At 39.7% G+C, this 18,055-nt stretch overlaps 1 protein-coding gene across 8 annotated transcripts in view; it reads left to right on the top strand.

Moving 5' to 3' along the window:
* strbp (spermatid perinuclear RNA binding protein) overlaps nt 1-18,055 on the top strand; it is an 84,576-nt gene that overhangs the window by 48,314 nt on the left and 18,207 nt on the right. For all 8 annotated transcript variants that reach the window (XM_067573719.1, XM_067573721.1, XM_067573718.1 and 5 more), the window contains 7 exons: nt 8,209-8,471; nt 9,203-9,371; nt 11,112-11,385; nt 14,266-14,378; nt 15,382-15,477; nt 15,882-15,993; nt 16,754-16,851. In XM_067573719.1, the coding sequence (XP_067429820.1) occupies nt 8,209-8,471; nt 9,203-9,371; nt 11,112-11,385; nt 14,266-14,378; nt 15,382-15,477; nt 15,882-15,993; nt 16,754-16,851 (1,125 nt within the window). The remainder of the gene's footprint in view (nt 1-8,208; nt 8,472-9,202; nt 9,372-11,111; nt 11,386-14,265; nt 14,379-15,381; nt 15,478-15,881; nt 15,994-16,753; nt 16,852-18,055) is intronic.

The following is an 18,055-nucleotide window of genomic DNA, read 5'->3' as shown; positions in this document are numbered from 1 at the left end:
CAGAAAAGGGGGAGGGGAAGAGGAGACTGAATGTTTGAGAGGAATTGAAAGAGATGTTACTGAAGGTGCTGAGGTTGGACATTGCAGAAGAGGGCACATGGTTGGAGCTCATAAATAACCAAGGGTAATGAGACTAGTGCATGCCCCTGTGTGTGCGTGTGTCTGCAGCTTGCAAACACAGTACTGTGATTAGTCTTGAGTTATGGTGATGCAGCAAATACTGCGGGTGACCTTGGCAAGGGTGTCACCACGTAAACCGCACAATACACCAAACAGCTTCTTTATCGACTTTCCTCTGAGCTTTCTGAACTTAATGAATACACATGCCCGCAGTATTTGTCGGCGTCTTCATTCCCTCTTTTTTTTACGCACACACATACCCACACTGGTGGTTGATTATGTTGTATCCGTCTAGCTTGTTGTATAGCTTAGTCCTTGTGCATGTCATCATTAGTTCACCCCTCAGTTTCTGGAGGAGGCACTGTAGGACTTATCAAGTGGAAAGTTTTAACAATTTTGTGGTTTCAGCTCCACTTCTTAGACTGTGTTGAATGTGAAACACTCTCATCTTTTCACTGTCTTTGTTGTACAATTATTAAGAGACATAAGTGAGTTGACTAAAAAAAACTCTCAGGTTTTAAGAGCTTTTGTTAGTAAAGCTTCATTTTACAGGTCCTTTAATTTTATGCTAATTTCCCAGAAATTTTCTGGTAATTTGCAGTTTTTTAAGAGTTCATTTTTAGGAATTAGAAATTTTTTAAAAAGTGTTTAGTTGGTAGGTGCCCACTCAATATATTTGGATTGTTACAAAGTTGTAAATTTGTGAAAATTCTTAGTAAATTCTTAATACTTCTTTAACTGACAAAAAATACTTAGTTTTCAGTATGTAGTCTTGTGTGTCAAACGATATGTTAGCATATTGGGTTGTTTGTTAAAAACAATTTACAGATCCTGTACTTCCTTACTAATTTCCAGGAAATTTTCTTTTAATAATTTTTCTTGATGTAGCTGCTGTGTAACTGTTCATTCTTAGGACATTTCTTTGAAAGGGTTATGTAATTTGGTAGTATATGGGAAATGTGTTCAAATGGGAATCTAATATGCTGATATGTAGTCTGACACAGAAAACTATACACTGAAAATTAAGTATTGTAAATTGTTAAGAATCTAATTTATTAATAATTTAATAACAGCTACATATCAATCCAAATATATTGAGTGGGCACTTACCAACTAAACCATTTTTTTCTTATAATTCGTACCAAATCCCAGCATTTTTCCCAAAATTTTCTAAAAAATTAACCGTTAAATACCTGCAAATTATACAGAAATTTTCAAGGAAATTAGTATAAAATTTAAGGACCTGTAAAATAAAGCATTACCCTTTTGTTGAAACAGGAAAACATTTTCCTGTTCTTCCATATAATCTATAATTTTATGTTTATTTTAGTGTATTCTAGTATTTGTTTCATGTATACATGCCCCTACTCAATACTGTAATAGTATGCCCAGAGCAGTGCGAAGTCAGCTCATCTGCTTTTAGCGGCGCAGTCATAATATTTTATTGGCACGCTATAAACCTTTTAAACTACGCTGACACATTACCGGAAGCAGAGGACACAGATAAATGAAATCTCAACCGTCAGTGCAAAGTAGGCTGGGTAATGTAGTTTTGGAGGCCAGCTTTTAAGCTAGATTGATGACAGCAGATCTTTAATGAAATAAGACAGGCTGGGAATTTGCAGATGGTGATGAGCTGCTCTATATTGTCTGGTATTATAATCTTGTAGTTTTCCATGTATCACATTTTTATCCTGTGTTTATCAGGACAGCTGAGAAGTCCAGCTTGACTTGGACAGCCTGTGTCATTTTCTTTCTTGTCTTTTGTTGTTTTGCTGCAAGATCTGTGTCATGCAGTCAAGAATGCGATTTTGCACACCCCGCTATCCTGTCCATGTGCGTGTGACTGTGTGCATGTGATAATTTGAAAGACAGTGAGAGAGAGAGAGCACAATAAAACCGGATAGCGGAGTGTGGCAGGCCGGCCTGCCAAGCAGAGTGCAGATAAATCACAGGATGAATTTTTAATGCAATCTCCCTGAGGCTGCTGGATGTTACAGAGAATGCACTGAGTTGTTGTTTTTTTTCAGCGTTGCTTGTCCCATCACTCCTCACCAATTTTTGATGTCTTTTTGAAGTTTTTGAAACATTCTTTTCTCCTTCAACTCTACTCGCTTTTATGTTGGGCTAAAGAGGTGTGACATTTTCTCAAACACCCCCACTGAAACAGTTTTCCCTGGTACGCATGGGTGGTGATTTGTTTTTCTGGGTTTTACTATGAGGTTGTTTTGGCCTATGTTGTCACCTTCAGTACAAATAGATCTTTGTTTTTACTGCAGCTGGCTGAAAATATTAAAATTCAGTTTGTCTTCACCTCCCTGCATCTCCTTCTGTCGATCTCTCAGCTTTGGTCACGCTTGTTTGCTTACTTTCAAAGGCTTTTCCCACTCTTCTCTCTCATCTCTGGTTCTTTTTTCACAATACCTAGGAATGTGTGCTGTCAGCATGCACTGTAGGCACATGACTTATTAAAAGTAAGAGCAGACACACTGCCTACGCACACACATGCACACACAGTACAATGTTCTTAAACACTGCTCTAAAAATAAATGGTAATAGAGAGATTTTAACAAAGACACGCGTATCGAGTGTCCCTCCAATCAGCTTATATTGTTCCAGTGAGATGTGTCCTTGGCGTCGGGTCGTGTAATTTATAGTAGATGGTTACAGAGAGACAGGACGAGACAGGAAGAGCCTGAAAGAGACAGGCAGCAACAGAGAGGAAAGACATTTGATTCTGCTGCTTCTAAAGTGAAGTAGCCGCTGCTGATAGGCTGCGTGTCTAACCACAACACCTTGAACTGAAATGGTTTTCCTGCAGGGCATTAAGGACAGAATGGGGTGTGATGGATGGAAGTAATGGAAGTAATGGATGTGTGTGTGTGTGCAAGACACTGTGTGTAACTGATTGTATAGGTTTTACATGCATATGTCATTGATAATTTTCATGTTTAGTGTGCATGTGCAGTGTTTTTTTGTGATGGTGTGCATGTGCACATTAGTTTAGTACACAGCGAGTTGTAAATGCTGTGTAATGTGGTTATGTAACATAGACCTGCCAGCCAGTTGGCCTCACTGGAGCATGAAATGGAGTGTAATTGGGGAGTGTGTGGTCTAAAAGCACTATGCAACAATGGCATATGAAGGTATATACACATACACGCACACAGCACATGGTGTGTGCTGGTGGCTTTTAGACAGCCAGGACAGTTGTATGTGTGCATATGTGTTTTTTTCTGATGAATGTCAGGCAACAGTGGTTTTTTTCCCCTTGCGGAAGATTTTGTATGTCTCCTGGTAAATTTATGCTAAGTATACTGTCTGACCTGGATTGAACTCAAAAAAGAAAAGGAAGAAACAGCTTAGTAGGAGGTAGATGTTAATATTTATGTCTCCCTGTAAAGTAATTATGCCCAATTTTGATGTTGTATTATTTTGGTACATTTGGCCATCGTTCAATAATAATATTGCACTCCCTAAGTTAATTGCTGATATCTAGGCACCCAGCCAAAAAGTCTGTCGGGGCAAAAAAACATGAGCAGTCAGACGATCATACAGGTTTCAAACAAACCCCCAGGTTAGCAAGATTTATTTGGAAGATTATTCATGACATTTTGTCTGTATTTACTTTCACGTTCACCTCTGAAGAAATTGCTTTCGGTAATCCAGCTAAACTGTTGGCTTGTTTACAACCTCTCTGATCGATCATGTTTCTTGCCCTGGCAAACTATGTTGTAGCAATGTTGGTGTCTTTAAAAAGAGAATCTTAGTGTTATATATTAAATTTAGAGACATAACAGCATTAAATTCAGCCCTACAAGACACTGGAACTGAACCCTCACTTCTAAGGATTGGCTTCAGGTCAATTTTTTGAAACTGGACACAGTCTTATATCCTGTTAGTGACACTGAGGATTGTTACAGGGATCTGGATACAGATCCTTTGTGACTTAACCATCATTTATGATTTATTTTTCTTTCATACCTACGCTCACACATGCCCTCTTGGAAAGGAGGACATCTTCTGCAACCAACCTCCAGGTTGTGTAGCAGTCAGGTTTAACTCAAGGATGACCATATTAGTCTCTAACAGATTGAGTGTACGTCTTTGTGTGTGTATGGGAGTTTCTTATTGATGGTATACTAGACCGTTGTGCTGCTATTTTGCTAGAAGATAACAGTAATCAGGATGTGAAGAGGGCACAAGAGTGACTTAAGGCACTTCAACACAGAGCACTTACAGCATCAAATGGGTAATAGTAATACACGTGTCAGTTTTAATCCACCTGTCAACCTGGACTAAGTAGGGAATGCTGCATAAAAATATAAAATGTTTTACTTTTAATTAATTTGGAGCAAGAAGTATTGATTTTTTTCATTTCATTTGAATAAGGTTATGAAAAATGCAGGGTAAAGCATTTGATTTTTTTACAGTAACCATGATATATTCATCCAGCCTCTCTCTATTCTCCTATCCTGGCATAAGTAGCTTACTTATCATGTCACTTGTCTTAAATGTCTGCAACATTTTCTGGTCACACGCTGGCCTACGGGGTCGATTCCTGTCAGCGAGTCCTCCTTAACTGCTCTGATTTACATGGTGATCAGAGTGACTGGGCAACAACTCCCCTATGGTCGCGTAATACCAACACACGCGCATGACACATAGACATTCTCCTCACAATGTGGTTTATGACTGCAGAAGCTCCCATTAGCAACGGCTCATAAAATTTGCGACTGTTGGTGTGTTAAACACTGCTCTGAGAAGGAACACAAGTATAAAGATACATACAGCATCGTACACACACTCACAATAACACATACGTTGTTTTTTTTGTTGGTTGTTTTTTTTTCTTCTTTAAGTCCCCCTCCACTACAGTTTCTTCTTCTTGTTTCTTCACATGGATGTTTGAGCTTCACTGTGCAAAGTTTGACATTAGACTGTTGTTGTCAAATTCATCTGCCGAATAGGGAAAGTTTCTCTGTGCTCACCTTAAATAAATATACCTGCAAGCATGATTTGTGACATCACAACTAGTTTGGAAGCCAATCCCTGTCCAGGATGCAAATTATACGCAAGCGTGAAGTGGAAACTTGAAGCCTCAAGTGCACATACTGTACACCGTACACACTACAGAATGTACCTCTCAATGAAGTAGAAGACATCTTGTGTCCAGCAATTAAATACTTAAACAAATACTTAATATTCATAGATTCTGGATTTTTAATGAGGGAGAAGGAGGAGATGTCATTTTAAGGAGCTAAATGAGGTAATTGAACTTTTTTTCTGTGGAATAACCATATAAGACAAATTATTATTCAAAGCAAAATATTTTTTATATTGCTTAAAACATGTCTGGAGGGGATCATTAAGCCAAATTATGACATTTCCTCTTTAATCAGGAGGTTAAAATATATAGTGTAGACAGTGACAATTGCTCATAGCTCGATTAAGGGATTGTGCTGGGATTTAACGCTTATTTTCATTATTGATTAATCTGACTATTGTTTTTTCAAATAGTCACATAATCAAATTGCTTTCATTTTGTTCTAGTCCAATTACATTAAACAGACAAAAGCAGGAAATGCTCATATTTTAGTTCTTTATTAATCAAAATTGTTGTTGATTCATTTTCTGTCAGTCAACTAATTGTTGCATTCGAGCCTTGCGTTAAAAGTTCAATGGAAACTGTATTGACATTTTTTCCAGTCCTGGTGCATACTGCAGCTGTCACCTCAGACTGAAAAGAAAGAAGGCTTAACATTTTTGACAGATGCTTCATAACACTAAAGAAGAAAAGCGTATCAAGGTACACCAGGGTATTTATTGCCTAAAAATGTCAAATGAAGCCATACGTGTCAGAGATCATAAGAATAAACTAGATTTTATAGATTTTTAATACTCTTTCAAGGTACCTAAATTCACTTCGTGTCCCTCCAGTTTTTCCTGCCAAAGTCTTGGAGAATCACAATTTTTAGCTCCAGTGGGAATGCAGCGTCTAACCCTGCCAAATGTTTGAGCTAACAGGCTGTGAAGCTGCAGTTATTGTGCAGTGCTTGTCCTCCATTCTGTTAATGGCTTTATCTCTCTCACTCTGGTGAAAGAGAATGTCACCAGTTCAATTAGAAATGGGACGAAGTGTGCGTGTATATATGTGTGTGCGTGGGTGCACGTGTGTGAGTGCAGGTGGCCCTTGGATTTCGAGTGGATTGATAGTAGCGCTCAAGCTACACTATCCATACCACTCCGAAAAGGTCATCTCTGCTGTGTGTGTGTGTTTGTGTGTTTGTGTTTGTGTGTGTGTGGGGGGCATGTTTAGTGTGTGTTTCTCTTTGAGTAGATGTCTGTATGTGTACAGTGAATAAAGGGAAATGTGTGTCGGTGAGATAAGCAGGTCTACTTTGCAACTTGTTGAGAGCAGCCTCCTCATGTTGAACTGGGTTATGCACCTCAGGCTCCCCAGCACAGTGTGATAACCCCTAATGAATAAAAATGAACCCTTTTCCTTCAGATTCAGGTCACCAACTGATGATAAACAGTAAACAACAGCACGACTTGTAATCTTAATTGTTTCTCTTTATATTTCTGAAAAAAAAGGAAGGAAGGAAGACAGCAAAGAGAAAGCAAGTGAAAGAGAGAAAGTGAAGAAAGGGATAAAAGGCCAGATGCATCAAAACTCAACTACAGCGATCAAGGCATCAGCAACTTCAAAATAACACAAAAGTGATGCATATAGTGAAAGAAAATTAGATGAAAGAAAATTAAAACTAGGAGTCTAACAGAAGTGGTGTTGCTGCTAGCTCTAAAAGCAGTGCGAAATTAATATGAATACATTATGACAATCATTGTAATATATTAATTATCTGTTGTAGGGTATTTCTGTCATTAATTATATAGTTGCTCCAGAGAATTTACGCTATGTGTATTGCAGCAAAAGCTATGATAATATATTATAATGCACTCTCAATGTAATTATACTTGCAAAGGGTTATATCATCATCTGTTCCCTACATCGTCATTTAGAGGAAGTTCCCTGCTGTATTAGCTTTACATTTAAATGAGATTAGTTAATACCTAATGATCAAATGTTTGAATAATTATTTTTTTTCTTTATTTTCCATTACAAAAGCTTTCCCATTTAACATGCAGCCACATAAACAACCACCCACTGAAATGCTATGACGCATGAAAAGATGTTCACAGCTGATGTACAATTTATAAGGGTTTTTCATATGAATGCTCATAAGCACAGGGACCCATCTGGGTGGTATTAATTGCAGGGTGGGAATCACAAAAGCTTGAGCTACACCTGCTCCTTTCCTTCATTTCTTGACGAATGGAAGAAATCATGTTTGAATTCAACCTCCCCTCCCACAACTATTTTTTGTGCTTTTTCCCTTTTTAAAGATTCCGTACTATTCCCGTAGCCCTCCTTTGCTGTGCTCTTCTGTGGCCTTCCTCTTCTATTTTTCTGTTGTTTACTCTCCTCTGTGCTACCTCTGTCTGATGTCTCCCACCTGGTCGCCTCCTTTCATGGTTTTCCTCCTGATACCTGCCAGAGAGAGAAAGAAGAAAATGAGAAAGACTGAAGAGCTGATATGAATTCCCGAGGCCAGAATGTCTTATTGAATTAAGACAGGTGGAGAGGATATGAGGATGGTAGTCAGATGAATTCCTGGTCACTGTGTATACTCATGCATGCATGAGTGACAGGGTCAGTGCCATTAAATGTTAGCTGTCACTGAGTTAAGAATTGATTTCTCTCCCATAAAAGAGATACATGCATGAAAGCAACACACACATGCACAAAAAACACAAGCTGTTCAGTTGTGTTGCAAGCATTTGTGCAAATGTGTGTGTTTCATGTTAAAATTTTATGTGTGTGATGGAGAGAAGTTAGTCCCCAACAGGGAGACCAGTGCTCAGTTTGATGGATTAAAGCTCAACCTATTGTTGAATCCCTCTCTTCAGTGGTGAGTAGGAGAGCGTGTTTGTGTATGAGTGCATCCCCATGAGAGTCAGTTTTAAGCAGAAAATACTACGATTGATTTATAACACTCTTATTTCTCTTTTTCCTTTACCTTTCAGAGGTCCTTCCGCTCCTTTAGTAACGATGACCGCCACGTCATGGCAAAACACTCCACCATCTACCCCTCCTCTCACGACCTGGAAGCCGTTCAGACACTGGTGTCCACTGTCGAGTGCGCCCTCAAACACGTCTCTGATTGGCTGGATAAAAGCAGTGGCGACGTCCACACCCAGGTCGACAGCCAACCAGCAGACAGCACAGAGGAGGACGACCCCGGAGATGAGCCCAGCGATGAAGCTGATGACTCCAATGACGGCTACAGGTGGGGTTGAAGTGACATACTGCACATACAACTAATGCTTATTTATATTAACAATTAATCTCTTGATAGTTTGTCTTTTCAATTAAATAATTTATTATTTAGTCTATAAAACATGACATGGAAGGTGATGTCCTCTTGCGTGTGTTAAGTGTTAAACTTAACAATTAAGTCTTATAAATCTTATAAAGAAGAGCAAAAAGTAACCAAGTAACGCATGTGTAGCTCCAGAGGAAATGAACTTAACCACTTGACAACCTCTGGGCACAGTTTCCACTTTGGACTATCTTCATAAATCTCTTTATAAAGGGTTCACTAATTCTCATTAGGGCTTGAATTGCCTTGTCGAATCTTATTTTGCAATCCCAACCGGCACCTTAACTGACTTTTTTCAGTTAAATCACACAGCTACTTACCAAAGACTATATAAAATATTGCTTAATAATGAAATATTGTACTGGTACTATGCTTGCCAAAAGAAGTTGGAAACTATGTTTGATTGACACTGAAAAAATCAACTTCAACTGTTGCTTGTAGAATAATTTATTAGACTTTAGACTTTAGATTTCTACAGTATTTAATTAGTTCACCACAAAGTATAGATTTTTTTGGATAAAGCAATGTAGTAACTTGTTTAGTTGTAAATTGAAATGTGTACAGTATGTCCTGACAGATAAAAATCACAGAAAACATGATAGAAATGTTACTTATCATTTATTTTTCTTTAAATACAGGGAGCCCAGCAGTGGTGGAGGGCTGTGTGGAGTGATGAGAATCGGCCTGGTGGCCAAAGGCCTCCTGATCAAAGGCGACATGGACCTGGAGCTGGTGTTGATGTGTAGAGACAAACCAACACAGACACTGCTGGACACTGTCTGTCACAATTTACCCATACAGATAGAGGTTAGAGACACACACAAACACATAATGCTGCTTCTTGGTCTCTGTCTTGTGTTTTCTCTCATACTGTACATGTTCAGCAGTGAGAAACACGCTGATGACATAAACTCACATTTGCATTTTAGCCCTGCTTTAAACCTTCAGTGACATGATGTTTGCCAAATTTAATCCAAGAATAACTCTTTTTATTTCACAATCCCCTCCAATGTCAGAAAGTAAGCTTTTTGGATAAGCTTCCACATTTTATGACTGTTTCTTCTTGAATTTGCCAGCTCTCATTGGTGTGTGTGTGTGTGTGTGTGTGTGTGTGTGTGTGTGCATGTGTGTGTGGGCAGAGAGGTAATCTCATGTCTCAGCTCAGTGAGTAGAGATTCTGATTTTCTCATCAAAGCCAAATGGAATGTAGATGGCCTTCTGCGATGCACTGCTCACTTAAGCAGTGTCGGACACACACATGCACACACACACACACACACACACATATATATACACAGACTCACTTATTTTTCACACTTAAGAGGACATTGTAAACTGTAAAGGCTACACACCTTACCCCAATCTGAACCTAAACCTAAAAAAAGTCCAAGTCCTAAAATAAATAATGAAACTTGCGAGTACCAGCTTTTTTGTGAACAGATTTATTTTCCAACAGTGTGACTAATACAGGTGCACACACATACACAAATAAAGCAAGATGCTACTGTAGGTACAGCAGAGACAACCATGCACATACTGTACATGCACTTAAAATACATCAAGTGCTTTCTGTGTCTTAGTTCACTTCCTCTGTTAATTAAATATTTATAGACATTACTTTTATGTGAGTCTGTGAGTCTGTGTGTTTGTGTGTTTGTACCTGTTTTGCCTGTGGGTTAATGTGTGCATTGATATGTGTTCATTTGTTTAAGTGTCTTGCTGGGAGTGTGAGAGTGAAGGTTATTGTTGCCGAAGTTTTCTGTTGTTGCATAGTTATTATTGCATACATCTGTGTGTGTGTGTGTGTGTGTGTGTGTGTGTGTGTCTAGGAACAGTTGTAGTTGCTGTGTATACTGGCATGAATTAATCATCATCATCAGCGCCTCTTAGTCCTGAACACAGAGGTCAGGAGTAACTGATTCCTTCAGAATGGGCACTGAATGAAGCAGAGTGTACATACAGATAGACAATTTCACAAATGGATGTGCGACGCTGAGAAACATTAGAGGTAGACGCATAAAAACAATCACACAAGATCATTACAGTGTGTCTAAAATTCACATGGGGGATTAGAGCTTGTACCAGCTTTCATCTTTCACATCAAATGATTTTTTTCCCCCAGATCGTCCTTTTCTCTTCATCGCATGTATCTCACAGCTTCTCATAAATTGTTTATGTAATGCATTTTGTTTATTTGATGAAATGAATTTTCTTTGTTGAGTTTGTGTTATTGTACCTAATTACTATAGTATGTTTTAAGATATTAAGATGAGTGGACAAGCAAACATTTCAAAATGTTATTCTAGTTGAGGATTTCAGTAACATAATGTGAACTAAAACACTCTCAGGTATCTTCAGGGCTATTCTGTGTTTTTTCATGCGCATTATTCATTTAATATTTCTCCTGTCAACCTGGTGATTTTGCAGCATCTGGAAGCAGCAGCAGGCTGAGCTATATTTTACTTCCTCTGCTTTTTTTATCTGTACCAAGTCATGTTGTGACCTTGGCCTCTGACCATCCAGTTATGTCTGCTTGACACATGACAGAAGCTGACAGAAGAGAAATATGAGGTCACAAGCTCCTTGCCCGAGGCGGCCATCTTGGTACGAACTACAACAGAGCCCAAACTCACACTGAAGATTACCCTCACCTCACCGGCCATGAGGGAAGACGAGGAAGAAGAGGAGGAGGAAGAGGAGGAGGAGGAGGAGGGGGGGGTCGAAGGGGAGGAAGGAGAGGAGGAGGAGGAGGAGGAGGAGGAAGAGGAGGAGGAGGAGGTGGAGGATGACGAGGAGGAGCAGGAGAGGAAGAATGGGCGAGGTAGGAGCACAGACATAGGAAAACAAACAAGTTGCAGTTTTTTCCTCTTTCTCAGTTCAAACAACACACACACACACGCTGCTGTTTGTTACTTTGTATTATTTCAAATTCATTTATGATTGATGAATTGTGTGAATTTTATATCGTACACATGTTATAGAACTCAAATATTTCCCTCAAACAAGGGGTTTGACCTCATTAACTGACACGTAAAAGAGCTAAAACACCTTTGCAATGAGATAGAAATTGTCTGATGTTGAGTCTAATAGCAGTCTTCCCTCCCCACCCAGTTTTCATGGATAGTAGGAACTGGTTATAATTGGTTGTGGGAGGTGGTACGGGGAAGCAAGGCCAGCACGCCAGCGAAATCAATAACCGAGCAGTAGCAAGCTGCCCATCCATCCTGTGGCTCCTGTCCAACTAGACACTCAGGTCTCAGAGAGAGATGAGAGATAGCACGGAGGTTAGCCGTACATCATGCCAAGTGCCGCAGCAAGACGGAGAAGACCACTCGTATTTTCTCTCTCGCATACACGGAGAACACGCAGGCATGCACACATGTTCATTCAACCCGCAAGGAGGAGGCAGGCATGCACACACAGTCATATTTTGTACCTGACGGATAAAGATACCTGTCACACTAGATGTCTAATTGCTCAGATTTCATCAGGCACCAGTGGAGGTTGAGGGATGAGTGCCAGCGTGTCTAATAGGGTCACGTCGTAAAAAGACAGACTCAAATACCTTTTATACGTTAACACATGCACACACAGGCACAAATACCATTTGTCTACTAAAACTATGGCTGCTCTAGCCTGGTCAGAACGTCATTATCAACGTATTAGAGAGTTAGTAAAATATCTCTGAAAGGCTCACAAACCCAAAAACATGAGACACACACTTGCTAAGTGTCAATTATTGCTTTAAGATTCCTGTGTGTGCAGAATGTTTCAGTAAGCTCTGGCTATTTGAATGCTTTTAGATGGATCAATAACACCTTCTGATTTGATCGAGCAGACAGTATACTGATTCAAAATAGTGCTCGGTAATTTTATCTGCCACTTTAATCAGTTACCATGTGATTACTGTTTTCGATGTTACACAATGGTATACATTTCGACAACACAGTTAAATATTTAATAAAAGTTTTACATGCATATGTGCTCTTTAAGCTCGGATACAGCTGGGTTCTTTGTGCGGTCACAGAGGGAGGAAGGGTGCTGTGACAGTAAATTAGAGGAGACACGATAGCAAAGAGAATTTCTTAAAATGAGATTGAGGGAGAAGACGGCGTCAGTAACACAGAAGGCGATAATGATAAAAGAAGATCGCTGAGTGAGAGAGCAGCCAGCAGAGCATAAGAGAGAACAGTGGGAGGACAAGCGAGAGGAGAAAGACGATAATGATCCACTAGTGGTCCCACACGCAGCTGGGACCAACCTGACAAACCTGAGATACAGCATTATACGTCACACAAATGCACACATACACACCACTGTACGGGTCAGACAGAAGAAGAGCTAAGCTGCGATAATGGCCAGATGAGTTCAGAGATAATGTGAGATAGATGTTCTTGTGCTGCTACTATGAAGATACACTTTAGACACATTTGACTTTTCAACTAAATGCCTCTTGAGGGAAGGATTTTCTCTTTACGGGAGAGTGATGAGGAAAATATGCACCTAGTTCTGTTTTCATAGAGACCCAAAGGGGCTCTTTAGTTTGTTTTATTTCACTTCCTGTAGGTTCCACACATAATAAACCCTCTTTGGAAACCCCATGTAACCGCACTCATTCATATAAAGCTGCGTTTGATTCAGCTCGCCTTGCATATCATAGACTTGATGCTCTTTCACAAGAATGAAGAATGGGTCAGAATGCAGTAACTCAACCAGCCTGGTGTGTTGGGCAGCATGAATCAAACGCTTACACATAGAAGCATAAGAATGCTCCTCTTTTACCAACCACAATGCTCTAACTAAACCCTGCCTTGATCCCCCCTGTGTTGTGTTTGTCTCAGACTGGGTCAAACTATTGTAGGTTTTCTTTCTTTTCAGTTCTACTTTAGGAGCGCTTGATTCTGTGTTTGCCCAGAGAGGTTGTTGAATTGCTTTCTCAGCACCATTTTTCTATGAGCCTGTGAAATCAAGTGCACCTTAAGTAATCAAGAAGAAAAACAAACACCTATTTTGACTCCTGCCTGGTGCAGACTGGATCAAAATAAATAAAATCTTCATCAAATACATAAAGGAGAGATTGATTTACCTTGCTTGGGACAAAGAAACGAGTGGATATGTCTCAGCAATGCCCGCACACAGTAAATCAAACACTCCTTAGGTATTTGTTTGGTGTATGTCTGTGGGGGGCTCTCCATCCCACAAAGTTGTCTCTTCCCTTTTGACCCTGGTTGCTCTCCCTTTCACTGATTTGCCAGTGACTGGATGGATGTAAACTACTAAAACATTGTTGAATAATGTGTGTAAATTTCAACACATCCATGTGGTGGGTGGGTCAGTGCATCTTGTATTACTCTGTGCTAACGATGTCAACATGTGATGCAGTTAACACATGTGCGACTGATCACAGTGTTGAAAATGACACACCATTTAAATGAGTGAAGAAGCTTTTGTGAGCATTCATCACAGATCTGTGAATTGTAGAGAGTGAGCACTTTCTACAAGGAGAGGAACAACTTTATGGCATGAAAAGCACCTTGTATGTACCAAATATCCATGCATGTGTGTGTGTATGTGTGCATTCGCACTGAAATTCACGTGCATCTGCACTCATTCACACACGCAAGATTTAAACACACACACTCAGACATGACGTGTGTGTGTTTTACGTTCTCTATATTGGGTTGTTATTGTTTTGTGGCAGTGTTGGGTGCTGCTGCGCAGAGAGTGGAGGCTGAGGAGGAGGAGGGGGAGGTGCTGGATAGACACAGATGTCTGTTGGCCCTGGCAGCGCTGCGACACGCCAAGTGGTTCCAGGTCGGCACCCACTCACTTCCTGTCTTCCTGCCCGATGCTTATTGTAGCCTGACGATTCACCCAGAGGGAACACGCTCACTGTCAGATAATACTGTAGTGCTTATTATGCCCGCTCACATTAGACTAATCAAGAACAGATGAAAGTGTGGAAAAAATAGACATTTTTGTTACCATAAATTTATGATTTTATGTGTTTGAATTATTAAAAATCCTCTGATAATGAAAGGCAATATGGCAAATGAACATATGTTTTTATGCTTTCATCTTCAATTCAGCTTGGAGGATAATGCTTAACTACATCATGAACAAAAATGCCCAAATATTACACACTCCCTATGACATTACTCTCAGATCTGTTAAGTTAATCCTCTCATTATTTAAAATTCTCCAAAGAGTTTTTTTTTACCTTACACAGTATGATGTTTCACCCCACCCACTTTATATGAACTAAAAAAAACAGATTAATGTAAGAAGTATCGTAAGGCTACAAAAGCAATGGTTGATACTTGTTTTTCTTTTTGGCTATTATGTTAACCTGCCTGCTCTGTACAGTATGTCAATGCTTCCCTTTGATTCCCTTCCCATACCCTTCCCCATCTGTCTCCCGACTCACTTACCTTACTGACAAAAAAAAAAAAAAAAATGTGCAAGTTCAGGATAGGTATTTTCTGAAGACAGAGACAAAACTCAAAAATTACATAAAAAAAAAGAATCAAGAAAAATGTTTTCAGAAAAAAAACAAGTTTAGTAAAATATATTCTACATTTTTACACATTTTTTACATTTTTAGACATAACTTAGACTCTTGAATCTCTGTGGGGAACTCATGCAGAGTTTTAGACAGATGCAATCATTTCATTATAGGCTGTTATCTGTACGTGTTGGCACAAATACCACTACTCCTGCGCTCAATTTGTTCCCTTCTTCCCTCTTTGTTTAATCTTCCTTCTTGCCTCCCTCCGTCTTTTCCTCTTTCCTTTCTATATCCCTCTATCTCTCCCAGGCTCGAGTGAACGGGCTCAAGTCCTGCGTTATCATTCTCAGGATACTTAGAGACATGTGCAATAGACATCCCATCTGGGAGCCTCTTAAGGGATGGGTGAGTCTTTCACTGTATTTACCTGTGGTTGAGAGTTAATCCTGTGAAATAAAAAGGAAATATCCATCCCCCTTGAACTGAACTTTTATACTTTTTATTGTGCTATTATTTTTTCAAAATGTCTTCTTCTTACCAACTGTAATGGGAGGGTCATATTTTTATTGAAATGTGAAAAATTATGCTCAAATTTCATCAATTAAATAGCTGTTTTACTATTTATACTATACACTTTTAATATTTATACTACTATTATTTGTAATATGTAAATTATTATTTTATTTTAATTATTTTATATGTAAATACAACATTTGAGTAACAGATGGTGAGAATTTTTTGGAAATAATGTCACTGTCAGTTTAATTTTCACGTGTTTACCTGTGCTGTATGTGTGTGTATTCTTTCAGCCCTTAGAGCTTATCTGTGAGAAGGCCATTGCCACCTGCAACAGACCTCTTGGGGCAGGAGAAGCCCTGCGTCGAGTCATGGAGTGTCTAGCCTCAGGCATACTGCTACCAGGTATGAAAACCATGGATAGTTGCATGAACTTTACAGCTGGAAAGATTAGAGTATCAGAGGACCATGTGTGTTTTCATGCAAACTCTTATCTCAGTTGCCAGTGAATGGAGGAAGTGAGCGTTCTCAAATTGGGTAGATGAGTAAATACATGGACGCTCTGCTTGGCACATTTTTTGAGCTGTTCCTCTGAGAAAGCTTGAGACATTATCAGTGACCAAGCACAGCTGTCTGTGGCAGGTCATCATTAAGAGAGCATCTTAATTAGGAGCAGCTGAAGGACGTCCTTTCAAAATGTTGTGTATCCTTGGAAAGAAATCTGTTATTCAAAAAACGTGGCTCATTTTATTCAATTTTTTAAATTTAAATTGAATTTTCTTAAGTTCAAATCTAGTTTGAAAAGAGAAAAGAGCAGTTTATATGAATATTAAACAAAATGAAAGTCAAGAAGGCATTTTTCCTCATTTACAGGGAAAACTTGTACCACACTGGTGTCAAGTTACCTCCAGTATTCAAATTTAATACAAATGAGGCCCAATTTCAGGTTGAGGGTTTTTACTGGTTTGAATAACTCAAAGCCAGGTTTACCAGTTAGATTTTTCTCAGTCTTGCAGTCCTGTTGCTGCCGTTGTCCATTTTAATTGTCATTGGCACTTATGTCATGACAGTGAAGCCTAATTAAATGTTGCTGAGCAGCAGTGTCAGTGCATAAAATGACAACAAATGACTAAGTGTGTGTGTCATCTTCTGTCACTTCCCCCAGGTGGTCCAGGTTTACACGACCCATGTGAGAAAGAGCCAACAAACACACTAGCCAACATGACCGACCAGCAGGCTGAGGCCATTACCTACAGTGCACAGGTACACACACGCACATACACACACACACTACAGTTTCAAGACACTATTGTTATCACCCAGCTGTACTCGCCCTGAGCTGTCAGTGTGTGGGAATCGGTAAACAACACGCCTGTTACCAGACAGAAAGACCCCATCACCACTCCAACCACACAACCCTCATGCACACACATACACACACATACTTGTGCGAGCATGCGTGTGCGTCTCCAGAAAGAGCCTTGTGGTGCTGCATTTTAATGATTGGTGTGGGAAACCATTGCCATCGCTAGCCATAAATCCATCTATGACACCCTGAGGACAGTATTTGTGTGCATGCGCCGTGTGTGTGCGTGTGTGCTGTCATGTCCTTCTTCACACACACACTCGACTGAGCAGGGCAGCCTCTGAGCCACACGGCTTAGTGAATCCTGCCGTCCATTTCCTTTGAAGGCAGCCTGAACGAGGCTGGAATGTCAATGGGGATAATTGTATTGGAGCAGATACAAGAGCAGATAGGAGAGAGGAAGCTGTTCTGTCAATGAGCTACACCGAGCCTCATGAATATCTGAGACACTCTACCTCCCTAATGGATTTATATTAGCAGAGCCACTGCGTGCCGTTCTGGTTATCTGTCTCATTGTTTGTGTAGATTGAGGGTGTGTACAGTAGATCGAGAATGATAAATTAACACACGGACATACTGGTCCTAATAGCTGCTGATATTGATATTTAGATGGGGGGAAAGCAGGCATACCCTGTCTGTTGCAAGATAACTCAAGCTGTTTTTGGGATAGGTATGTGTAGACAGGCATTAAGATACAGGTCTGGCCATTAGTGCTTATTTTTTTATATGTATAAGTTGGCCTACGTTTGGATAAGGTCTCCTAACATTTGTGAATATGATCAGATGAACCCTAAATCAAGTTGCGCACACTTTATGCTGTAAGGAGGTCTCTCATATGCATAAGAGATACATCAGCCTGAATATTCTAGCTGAACTTAGTGTCTCTCTGTTTCTCAACCGGAATTTACAAGCTCCTGTCCTGGCCTGCATTGGTACAGCAGCTTCACTTAAATTTAATGAAACTTCTACAACAGAATTGAAGCACAAAATGTACATTATTGAAGAGCTTCGCTTCACAAAGGAAGAAAAAACTGAATATGTGACTGCATGTCTGCAAATCTTGGATATACATAGCACACTACAGAGAATTCACTATGAATG

The sequence above is a fragment of the Thunnus thynnus genome, chromosome 19, assembly GCF_963924715.1.
Source record: "Thunnus thynnus chromosome 19, fThuThy2.1, whole genome shotgun sequence".
Classification (NCBI taxonomy): domain Eukaryota; kingdom Metazoa; phylum Chordata; class Actinopteri; order Scombriformes; family Scombridae; genus Thunnus; species Thunnus thynnus.
Note: the sequence above shows the minus strand (reverse complement) of the source record. Positions and strands in the feature narration are given on the sequence as shown.